The sequence below is a fragment of the Hemibagrus wyckioides genome, linkage group LG03 (genome assembly GCF_019097595.1).
Source record: "Hemibagrus wyckioides isolate EC202008001 linkage group LG03, SWU_Hwy_1.0, whole genome shotgun sequence".
In the NCBI taxonomy this organism is placed as follows: domain Eukaryota; kingdom Metazoa; phylum Chordata; class Actinopteri; order Siluriformes; family Bagridae; genus Hemibagrus; species Hemibagrus wyckioides.
The window spans coordinates 17,515,805-17,528,742 of record NC_080712.1 but is presented as its reverse complement, the minus strand read 5'-3'; the positions used below and the strand labels follow the sequence as shown (position 1 = coordinate 17,528,742).

At 36.3% G+C, this 12,938-nt stretch overlaps 1 protein-coding gene across 16 annotated transcripts in view; it reads right to left on the bottom strand.

The window, feature by feature from the left end:
- Positions 1–12,938, bottom strand: part of pax2a (paired box 2a) — a 32,852-nt gene that overhangs the window by 19,450 nt on the left and 464 nt on the right. For 4 of the 16 annotated variants that reach the window (XM_058385989.1, XM_058385993.1, XM_058385997.1 and 1 more), the window contains exons 2-7: positions 8,441–9,228; positions 6,577–6,754; positions 5,544–5,741; positions 2,167–2,252; positions 1,929–2,048; positions 1,076–1,120 (exon numbers count right to left, since the gene is read on the bottom strand). In XM_058385989.1, the coding sequence (XP_058241972.1) occupies positions 1,076–1,120; positions 1,929–2,048; positions 2,167–2,252; positions 5,544–5,741; positions 6,577–6,754; positions 8,441–8,483 (670 nt within the window). In that variant the 5' untranslated portion in view covers positions 8,484–9,228. The remainder of the gene's footprint in view (positions 1–1,075; positions 1,121–1,928; positions 2,049–2,166; positions 2,253–5,543; positions 5,742–6,576; positions 6,755–8,440; positions 9,229–12,938) is intronic. The other 12 variants (XM_058385992.1, XM_058385996.1, XM_058386000.1 and 9 more) reach the window with 4 other exon arrangements.

Genomic DNA, 12,938 nt, shown 5'->3' with positions numbered 1-12,938 from the left:
CATGTCACACTACATTATCTCCACAATCCCCTTGTAATGGAGGCTTTTTTTTAAGGGCAGTGCAAACTGGCATCTATATCTGAAAACAAGTGCAATGGCCTGATGCTCAGTAAAATGACCATAATTTCAGCACTATTAAAAGAAAACCCGAAGCACAAACTTTTTCTGCAAAATCAGCCAGTTTTTGTTCCTATTACATTTGGGCTTCATAAAACGTGCTGTACTACCCCATCCTCCCAAAATCAGATTAACATATTTTCAGTTATGTCATCATCTAATGAAGGCGAGACTTGCGGCACTCAGCCAAATATGGCTCAGGTAGCCCAAGGCTGCTGTGCTGCTATGAAATTGAAACCAAGCGCAGACTGTCGAGCAGCCTCCCTGATGTCCCTGTGTGAAATAAGGGCTAAGTTTAAATAACTCACAGCTTTCTGGACAATTGGCACAGAATAAAAAAAAAAAATACAGCTAAGAGGTCTATATTACACTCTCACCATAACGTGTTCAGTGCAACGTATCTCAATACACTTGAATTAGTCTAAAATGAACTAATCCAAAAAATATATATAATATCAATCTCGCTGTTATTATTTACTTCACTCCTTGTGTGGTAGTTGTAATAGAATGTCCATTATTGAATATAGTATTATTTAAGCAAAGAAAACTATAAATTGCCAAATGCTCTACATAGCAATTACCCTAACCCTGCCCCCACCCCCTACTCCATTTGACACTAAAATTAAGCAAAATGTAATCAAACTATCACCACTTGCAATTTAAACATTCATATGATAATCTAGTCACTCTCAATCCATCCTTGCAGCAGTGGAAAAAAAAAAACTCACTACAGCTTCAGCAAGCCGTGTAGCAAATGTGATTTGTAACAGACATGTTTTCACAGACTTTATATATACGATCCCAACTGCTCTCCATAAAGATATCATTAGGCATATCTGTGCTCTGTCTTCAGCTGGGACTCCAGACACACATACACACACCCTCACATGGCCACTTGATCAGAGTCGAGTGGCCCATGATTGAGCAAGCAAAGAAAAGGTGGGCTAACAGAACTTACAATATCCTATTTTCCTCCCATCCAAGTGGTTGCCACTCCAGAGAACTAAAGAGATGGAAACATAAAAGAAGCAAGTAGGCCTGCTTTGATAAATGTTTTAAGAGATCATTTCCAACCACTTCCCCCTCCCTCCCTTAAACTACTCCTGCGTCTGTGTGCTTGTTTGGCGCAGAACCACACTGATCTTTATTCACTAGCCTTCAAAAGCTTTTTTTTTTTTTTTTAGAGAGCCGATGAGCCATTAGGCCTTAAGCAGTGTGTGCCCTCTCATTTTCAAAGGAGAGAAAATGTTAGTACAGGTCATGTTCCTTATTTGTGTAACTTGTTTTGTTGACTGTAGTTTGACTACAGTTGTCCATTTATGCATCGAATACAGACATCCTTAGTGAAAAAATTTTTTGTTCATTGTTATTCTTAGAAATCCAAAGACTATTAGCAAAATGCATATATACATTATTGTTTTATTATAGCGACTGCTTTCAACTCATTCAGTTAAAAGGTGATGAGTGCACATGTTCTGTATATGTGTTATTTCCTCAGCACACTACTTATGCACTATCTTGTCAGAGTGCTTATGAAATCGTAGTGCCTCATAATATATGTGTACTTTCTAGGTGGCGCTGACATACCACATCATTCACATAGCAAAAGGTACCTTCAGTTCCACAAACAGCTAAATGGCACAGTCCAATCTGCACTTTTACTGCCTGCTTTTTAAAGTGCTATCAAATAACCGCCTTCTGTTCTTGCCGCATATGTTTTTAAAATTGCGGCCAGTCATAGCAAAAGCAAAAAGCCCAGAAAAGTTTTTTTGGTTTTAGTAGAAGCAATAGAATATAATCCAGTCTCTTACCATCATCACGTTTTCTCTTTTCGCCGTTGGAGCGAGGGATTCCAAGGATGCCGTTGATGGAGTAGGAGCCTACCGGGTCATTCGAAGCACTTGATACAGGTGGGGAGGCTGTGCTAGGCACTGGAAAAAACACAGAATAAAGCTTAACACTAGGAAACCATTTTTTAACATAAGGGCAATTTTTAACAAAAAAAAGTATGCTTCCTATAATATTGTAAAAGCTAAGTAGCTATCTTACCTATAGTGTGTCCTGCTGAGGTGAGGGTAGTTCCTGTCCCGTCTGGAGAAGGATGGAAGGGCTGCTGAACTTTGGTCCTTATTATCCTATTAAAGCAAATAGAATCTGCTTAATATTCTAACAAATGTAGCAATTGTGCTCATCAAAACTCATTTTTATATAAAGACTGTTATCAACCAGGATCAACCAGGTAAAATTCTTGTGTTGTCTTGAGCTCTTCCCATAAGGATAGCTGATTCTGTCACAAACAACCAATCTGAAGGCATTAGGGCCAGTCATGAAGTCAATATTTAAGGATGAGTCGGGGCTACCCTAGAGAGCCTAGATTCAATCAAACAGGATCCCAGTTTTAGAAATATGATAAAGTCCTGCTAGCTCAAAGGTGTGATATGGGGGAAGGTCTTCATTGCACTTTGGTCTGAATGATCTTGCAAACAAAGCATGAAATCACATCAATTCACCTCAATGATGGGCTTCACTGCCTTGACCTGGCCTCAACTTCAATAATGTCTCGCTGTCTCTATCTGTCTCCCACTCTCTTTCTCTCTCTATCTATGTTCCTCTGTCTGTCATCCTCCCTCCATCGCTTAACCGGTCCTTTAAAGAAGTCAAGATTGCTTGTAGGCTGACATTACTGACTTGCCTGATCAGACTTTCTCACATTATTCACAAATATCTAGAATTGCAGTGCGGATAAGGCCTTATTGATTGGGACTTTGAGATAAAAAGAAAAGTTGTGAATTAATAGTAGATGGGAATAGATGCAAATGGTAGGCTATAAATTATATGTGACAGGAAAGCAATAGTGTCTCATTGCCTCACAAAAGCCTACTGCAACATTTGACGCCTTTAATCTGGGCCACACACTTTTGAGAGCATGCGCTGCCATCCCGTGTTGCACACACATTTATATTATTTGTTTTCACATTATAACCCTAAATATATACAGGGATTTGCAATCAGATATTATATATGAGATTTAATTTTATAGGAAATTCAGAATAAAAACAAATTCATCTGATACATAATGCCATATTTTATGTTTATGTGCCAAGGCAATACTATTATTCCCACAGACAAAATCTTACCCTGAGTACAATTTTTTTCTTAGTTCTTATTTATGTGACTTGCATAATTTATCTTCTGATATATTTGTTCAAGATGCCTTAACCAGTGGTCTATCCTTTGTCAAGAATGACAAAATCAACAAGCATGTTGTGAAAACAAGAAAAAAAAAAACCTATCTATATTTTATTTCAATTTTAACATCTGACCATAACAATGATTTGACCTCATGACTTCAACAAGCTATATAAATTCAAGGCCTTTATTTCGAATCTATGTTCCTACTATTGAATAAGCAATCTGAGAAAGTGAATTAATGGCATGCCATGGTGCTGGAAATTCCCTGTAGAAATATGAAAATATCAATCAATACAACTGAAAGACACTTAGGATCAGGGTGCGTCTAGGTTGCATGGCGGACGCTGCGTCCATCCAGTATGTGCCTAATCTTTAATAATTCATGCAGAGAAATTGTGCTTAAAGCTCGGCCATCTTCTAATGTCAACGGAGCAGAGGTCAAGTACCTAACCACTCAAAACATGAGGGTTAACTGTCATGTCCCGACTCTGGAGACGAACATGTTTCACACTACAGAACATGCAGACACACTACAGTGACACCTGTTTGAAAGTTTAGTAGAAATTATTCGTTTAAGGTCAATCGTGTAGAAGTATTGGACATGAACATTTCATTTAAATAAAGACAGGATCACTTTGAACTTTGCAGTATTAAGTCTGATGTCAAAGTTTTGTCCAGTGGTAATTATTTGCAAAAAAAAATTTCAGTACAGCTTATTGCTTTACACTGGATATATCACATTTTTGATTACTAAAGAAGCAGTGACAAAAATAGGAAAATAAACCCATCAGTTTTATTTGTTCATTTTTGATCTAATATAGTAGGATAGTCATATACCAAAATTATTGATAGATTTAATTAAATTTGGTTAACCATCGTTAACGTTTTCAAAGCCAGACAAACAAATGGTTCTTCTTTTGATGTCATTCATTAATGCAAATTCAGAGTTTACCACATCCGGGTGAAGAACAGTTCAAATCTCCCCTTTTAAGAGGTCACGGTGCATGAAATTATTTTTTTTTTCAGTCTCTCTTGCACTCATACATTTTTTCCTCGGCAGTATCCAGTGCGGCTCGGTCCATGCTCTCTGTGCAGCTCATTAAAGTGTAATGCTGCTGGCCGCCTCTCTGGAACAGTGCCTCCTAACCAAAGTTCAGCACTAGCGCTCGCAGCAAGGCCTTTCCACACACTTCTGCTTTTTCCCCAGCTCACTCGGGATACTTTTTCTCTAGCCCTTTGTGTTTTAATGAGCAAAAAGTGAATAAGTAGCGAGTGGTTAACGCTGCTGCTAGTTTCGCGGCGAGATTAATATTCATGCGCAAAACGCCGGTGGCTGGTATTTCCGCCTTTTTCCCTACTTACTTACTTACTTACTTACTTATTTATTTATTTGTTTATTTATTCCTCCCTTCCTTCCTTCTACTGTACAAATAAAATATTAATAATCTAAATGAAAAAGATTAAACACATACGACGTCATCTTTAATAATTAAAACTAATTTGTCGCACTAAAAATAATGAGGCTGTGGGTGTACTATTTATTGCACAAAAATGCAACAAATTAATCACACACACACACACACACACACACACACAGACATATATATATATATATATATATATATATATATATATATATATATATATATATATATATATATTGGGCGCACTCTAGGTTACTGCTAGATTTCCTAACCTGCTGAAATAAGGAGGCGATCCTGTAGCAGTAATGCGGTATTGAGCGAGGGGGCCGTGTGTTTCCCGACGCCACTGGATCTTTTTACAGGTTATTGATTTGGGTTTAAGCGGGACAGATGTGACTTTGCCGTTGTGGACCACAGATCTGCCGTTGAATTGCATGCCTGAGACCATCATGAACAACTCACTACTGATGAATCTTTCTTAACGGAGTGATTACTTTTCCAGGCCCGTGTCCACGACTACGTTTGTGTAGCTGCTAAACTTTTACACCTGTTAATCTGTAGACTAATAGTTTCGTCTATGTTGCCCTGCTGTTCCTGCTCCAACGCTTCAATACAAATTTGTTTGGCAAGAAAACTTGACCTTGTTAATGCAGTTATGATATTACGGTGCTAATCACTGTGCGTTATAGATGAGAGAAGATTTCTAAAATGTAATGCGTAATTATGAGTAATTACGGCTTTTTCAGCAAGCTGCATTAAGCTGGTTATATATATATATATATATATATATAAGTATAATTATTTTTTTACCTGTTGATGGAGGATACGCTTGGAACCGTGTCGTTGTCACAGACGCCTTCGGCAAGAAGTCGGTCTCTGATCTCCCAGGCGAACATGGTGGGGTTCTGCCGCTTATACTCTGCAATTTTATCCACAACTTTTGGAGTGGCCACTTTTGGTTTGGAACCGCCGATAACTCCAGGTTTAATACTGCCAGTTTCGTAGTATCTGCAAGACAAGAAGGGGGAATTAGTCGTTAAAATATAAGATGTCTAATACTCTTAGTCGCGCGGCTTACCTATTAGTCGCCTACAATAGCCTTATTATAAGTTTTTTGTATCATATTATATATCATTATTATATATTTTTGTATATCATATTAAGTATACTATATCAAAATGCTTGTGATGATTCCCTGGAAATGGTCTGAATCATTTGTGTTACCAGTCATTTGGAGCAATAATTTACGAAAGTACATTTGTAGTGTACTAATAAGCTTTTTTATGACTTCAGCCTTTGAACATTTTACGTTATTCTAAGTTTATTATTATTATTATTATTATTATTATTATTACTATTATTTTATTATTATTATTATTAAAAGGTTTTTCATCATTAAAGGTGATATACCATGCAGCCAAAGGTAACAGGATATATAACTCATATTTCATATCGTATCGAACATTCCAAGTGTATAAAACAAAATACCTCGTGAAATCCTTTTGATAGCTGAAAAAAAATATTTCAGAAAATTCAAAGATACATATGTAAAACGTTCCCAGTAAACATTTTATTATCCTCTCCCGAGTGCACTAGCTATCAATCAAAGCAAAATAATCTGACCAAGGGGGAGCAACGTAAAGAAATAATAAACTCGTTACTGTTTATTACACATCCGGTAGTTGTTGCTGGGATTATGTTTGACTGGGCACTTCTCAGCCTCCTCAAATTTTGTCTTAAAAAGAGACTGAGGAACAGGCCTAGGTGTCTGACAGAAATGGCATAATAACTCAATGGCGCCCTGAAGGTTTGATTTCAGTGGGACTTCTTATTTTTGCCCTACCTGCCGAGAATTTTGCTGACACAGCCATGGCTGACCCGGAGCTGTCTAGAGATGTCACACGGCCTGACCCCTTGGTGTGCCAGCTCCACGATCCTCTGCCGAACCACGTCAGGTAGGGGTCTGCCGTTCACAAACACCCCTCCGAGCTGGTTCACACCCCCATGCCCTATGTGGGAGACAACAGCACACACACACAACAGCGTAACATTACATACATATAGAAGACACGCTGCATTGTAGCCTACACAGTCACTCTCACTTTACTCTCTACATCTCTCTCTCTCTCTCTCTGCCTCTTTACACACACATCCGCACGCGCTCACATATACAGACAAATCAGAACCTATAAACAATTCGTGCAGCATACTTAAAATGCTAGTCAAAATTATCTTCATGTCCACATACTCACGGTGAGATAATCAGAACAAACCAGTCCAGTATTATTGACCAATTGAAATAATTCGTGCTTAAACAATTTCAGTCTATTCCTTATTTTAGATGGATGTAAATCCCACAGATTAACTGACAAAAATATTCTTAGATAGTTGACATCATATGTTGTATTTGTACTCAACTCTCGTTTGCCCCAAATATTATTATTATTATTATTATTATTATTATTATTATTATTATTATGATCATTATTATTATTATTATTATTATTATTATTATTATTATTATAGGCGATTGTTGTGATGTTCGTGGTCTCAGTGCATTGGTACCTTATTTCTATGTTAGAATATATAATCGCTAAATACAGGAATCCATAGCAAAATGACCTTACAACATTGTTGTCCTTTCTCCAGATCGCACAAAACTGATAAAGATATTTGCTACTCTCTGCATAACCCAACAGCGAGTTAGGTAGTATTTTCCTCTACTATTCCATTGCAGCCAAACACATGTCGCATAGATTACGTTTCAGGCTGTTTAATTTTCCTTGCACAATTATTGTAAATAATTAAAAAGATCTTTGATAACTCATATTACAACCACAGAAAAGCAACTGCAAAACAAGAATTAATTATTTAAATTGGGCGTTCGTATTCAAAATAAAATAATAATAATAATAATAATAACTACCGATAATAGCAACTTTACTCTTTTATTGAGCGTATGTCTGTTATTAACATTATTAGTTAAAGGAATTTCTGCTATCTTTATTTTACTAATTTCTTGCATTTTTCTAGCCATTTCTTACATTTTCACTTCTCCACGTAATTAGAAAAAAACATAGCATTTTACTAATATAAATACCATTTCCCCTGACATTTAATAATCTTAGAAATATCCAAATAAAAATGCTATTCCGTTTATACGGCATGTAGCAGCATATTTTTCATTTTAGCCATTTTAAGTCATCACGTTTAATATGCTTATTGCTGTAAACCGTAGGCCTAATTTTTTTGGTTTACATTATACCTTACAAAGCCAGCTAAATGCTGAACAAGTTAAACAGTAATTGTTGCTGGGTCTAATTAATACAAGCTATTTTATTGTGTGGAATTTCATCGACTTTTTGTCCAACTTCATCTACTGCTACTCAATATGGGATAACATAAGCGCCAATATGGCAGATTATCTCTAGAAATATTTTGCGATTTACGGTAGGACTGTTTATTAATTGTATAAGTAATTATTATTTTTTGTTATTTTCCATATACTTTAACTTATGCACATATTACTCAATTTTGTCATTAATAAATAATTTGATGACAGACGCATACTGAAGCTTGCATGTGTCTTGCAAGTTCTTGCACTACATACAATACATAGCAGGAAGCTTTCTATTTTCTTCTCTCTTTTTTTTCTTTACGAAGTAAGGAAATTTGGAAGAAATAGCAAAAACAAATCTTATACTTACGGTGCATCGCCGTGAATGGGTCTGCCTTGCAGTGAATATCCATGGGATAGCAAAGGAAGGAGAGATAATCGACTGAGGTCGCCGTCTCGCCTCGATTATGCAGCTTTCAATGCGGGTTAGAAAACTGCTGCTGTCCGTTTAGAGCTTCAGAGCCGGCGGCTCGCTGGAGAACTTCTTCAAGTTATTCTCGCTTCAGTTCCTTCAGGGGTAAAACGAGTTTGGATTGCAGATCATGTCCGTCACTTGTCTTAAAAAGCGAACAAAAAATCTTTTCGCAGCAATTTGCGCGTAACTGGTCGTTCAGTGGATGCTTGTTGGCCACATATTTTAGAGGAACGTTTTTTTAGAGGCGCTGCCAATTTGCTTTGCGTCGCGTCCAAGTGTCCGTTCCTCAACGTACAGCAGTGTAAAAAAAATTCCCTTCGATATATCAGCAACGCGTTTCTGGTGTTACGAGTCACGCAGGCTATGTGCGGGGATGACACGGAAAAACATGGACACTGCGAGTGTCTCTAGCGGTCCCCCTCTCTGTAAGAATGGGATGTGCCTGTTAGAAGCTTTGGGCTGAGAATGAAAGCCCTCTTCCCGGTGTGTGTGTGTTTCTAAAAGCTGCAGTCCACCGCACCCCCCACCTTCCTCCTCCTCCACCTTCTCCTCCTCCTCCTCCCCATATCCCCCCTCGCATAGAGATGGATGACTTGTCAGACAAAGGCAATAGATTCCAACACTTTGTGATTCGCCAACGCAAAAAAGCCGAAGCCCAAATGAGGAGGTCTCTCCGTCTGACACTTCGGGAAAGGGAGGGATGCAAACAGGAAAATGAGTGACTTCGGGTTGGGAAATCGAGGAAATTAAAAGATAAGGAAGAGGAAATGATAATAGCAGCAAGTCCAATTGCTGTGATTTTGTTTTAAACATTTCGTACAACAAAATCCGTTCGCGTCGCTGATGATTCCCACGTGCATGAAAAATTATTATCTTAGGAAATTAACTGTGCTAAAGGCCGAATCACAATACTGTGATATTCACTCTGCTTTAGCATTGCTCTAACATCATTTCAGTTTCTTTAATGACCAAAGCTAACGTCAGGTTTAGTTTTTGTTTGGCCCCCGGTCATGGAGTGGATTCTGATTTTTCCATTCAGATATTTACATGAATGATAAGCAAATCCTTTTGCCTTTTACAAAGCAGACAAATAAATTCTCGACTAACGAATTTGACCTGATTTCACGTTTCAGGTGTCTTTGTTATTATTTGTGTTGTCTTTACCTCTATTAGTTGACAATGTTGGTTCCCCAGTGCTTGATATGTGATGTGTAGATAGTTTTTGAGGGCTTCGTGTAGGGTGTTATTTTGGACACAGCTCTGTAGATGGCGCTGTGTGGTATGGGTTTTTTAGGTAGGTCGCTTATGTTGTTAAAAAGCCGCACATGGCAAGCCTGATAGTGGCGGGCTAGAGTTTTAAACTTCCAGGAAATACTTTCTGTAGCGCTGTGCCAGCTTTATTTCTGGTTGAAATTCTACTAAATTATTTTAATGACCGTGCCAGCAACAACATACATATAATACAACCTTTTTCAAAGACCCAAATATGTTGTTGATACTGCTTATTCATTCATTATATTGTGAGTTATTAACATAAGAATAGAAGAATTTCAAGTCCATTTATATCTCTAGTTATTTTACCATTTTATTTTTTGTTTTGTGGAGAGGCCTATACTATACATTTGTTCTTATACTGTACTCTATTGCACTATAAACATACTCTTTATTATTATTATTATTATTATTATTATTATTAATAATAATAATAATAATAATAATAATAATAATAATAATAATTTTATACGAATGAATAATTGTAGGCAACGAAATTTAACTGTCACTTTAACGTTTTGTCATAGGAATTCACTCACTCTTCTTGAGCACATTTACTCACAGCAGTACAGCAATAAAGCATGTTGCGAAGTTATTAGGGTTTGAGAGCTATTTATACCCGACTATGTAAAAAGTTATAATAATCTAAAATATTTTCTCATTGCTAATAAAAATAAATTAAATGCTGTTAAACAATTTGTAATAAGCACGACTGATCTGTCAGTTGTTTTAGCAAAATGTTTTTTGTGAAACCAGCGTTTTTGTTTGTCTTATTATTATTAATCTAATAATAATAATAATAATAATAATAATAATAATAATAATAATAATAATGTTTATCATTATTATTATTATTATTAGTAGTAGTAGTAGTAGTAGTAGTAGTAGTAGTAGTGGTAGATCCATTATATTATTCGTGTGACATGTTATTGTGATAGCTATATTCACGTTAAACACGTAGCGACATGAAAAATGTAATATAACTGTAGCATTACAGAAAAATATATAGCCTACATATTTATCACTTGTGACTGCAGTAGTCTATCCATTTAATGATAAGTAAGAAATGACTGAACTGTAGGTGACTGTTGGAGAAAAAGGCATTTCATTTAGCCTCTGTGTGCTTTGTGGCCGATATGGATTGGGCTAAAAGAACAGGAGGCCATGTTGTGTTGTGCCTTGCGGCTAAATTTGCGGACGATTCTTCTTTTTGTTAGTGTTTTTGGAGGGAGCTTCTGGTACAATATGTAACACCATGGGCTGTAATTTCACACTCCACTACACATTTCCCCTAAAGCTGCTTTTATTTCCCCGCAAGACCCCTGCTTTTCGCCTCCGCTCAACTTTAGTGTATTACTTACTTCCCGTGTTAAATGGAAGAAAAACTAATTGCAACTGATCATACTGTAGTAGACTTAGCATAGTAAAGATATTGAAACTTTCCCAGGGCAGAAATATGGCACTGATGTCGCAAGATTATGCATGTTTTCCCCTTTCTCTCACGGCGCCCTGTCTCAGGTTAGTCTGACCGTTAGTGTTCCTGATGAGATCAGATCTCTTCTGTCAGACACAATTAGGCAGAAAATGTGATAAATCTCACTTCTTGACTTCTGCAACCAGTGTGGGGATGACATGTAATCAGCAAGGTGATAATAGATTTGATCAGTACCTATTATTATTATTATTATTATTATTATTATTATTATTATTATTATAAGAGAGAGGCAGAGATAATTCGTTTATATGGTGGGGGTGGGTGGGGGGAGGGGTGTCAATATCCGAGATGCACCTTGTGCTGCCCTGCCTTGAGTATCTTTAGTATGCCGTATAAGTTCGTTAGCAGCAGTCAGCCATGTGAACAGTAATGAACCTGCAGTGAGGAAGAGAGACACCCGTTTCCTGTCATATCTGGAAGTATGTGCTCTGTTACCATTCACCTTAATAACAGACCATATTATGGCGACGTCACCAATCGATATTTACTTCAGCAGACCGGTGCAGGATAGACCCCGCTGTAGACACCTTCACAGCAAGTGATGAATAAACCACACATAATTCATCATAAGCCATTTGTGTATTAATATTTTACAATATTATGCAAAAATGGTCAAAACGACAGTTACAGTAGAGATGACGTAACTGGAGATATTGAAAACTAATCAAAATGTGTATTAAATATATGTTGCTTATGCCAATATTACTATATATCTAATGTACCACTACTTCTACTACTACTGCTATTATTAATATTTATTAATAATAATAACAATAATAATAATATTCACTTGTTATAGGTGAATATATATATATATATATATATATATATATATATATATATATATATATATATATATATATATATATATATATATATATATAAATGGATTTCTCTTCTAGTTTATCCGAGTGTAGTGTCAGTGCCTACGAGGCTGTGCATCACTCTCTTCAGCTGTGTGTGGTATCCAAATGTTTTGCTGTTTTCTGACAAACAGCAGGACGGCCTCCCCTGCGCCATCATATCAGCTGCCTCCTTAGATTGCCTATTCATGTTGTCTATAGGGTGAACAGATGGACCATCAATTTAATTCTATCCTCGCCACCATCAGAGATTGATTTTGTACTTGCTTTTAATTTTGCCATAATTAATTAGATCATTACAAGTGTTTTTCATTGATCTTCCCATTTACACCCAAAATGGAAAGGTAAATTAGCATGTGATCTATGTTTTCAATTAACTGACTGATATAACATAATATTAATTACAATATTGAATGTCACTAATATTATGTAAAATTCTAATAATAATAATAACAATAATAATATGATTTATTGCTGATGTCATTATTATTATTATTATTGTTATTATTATTATTATTATTATTATTATTATTATTATTAATAATAATAATAATAATGATAATAATCATAAATATAAATATTGTGTTAACATCAGCCAGGCCACATGTCCTGGTTTTAATCTAATTTTTCTGAATATACAATGTTTCGGATTTACCGGGGCTTGTTCTGAGGTAAACGCAAAAGAACTTGAAATGGACCGCATGAAGAGACCCGCCAGCCTTAGAAAGGTGCGTTCAGTTTTACTCACTATAACATTTTAAAA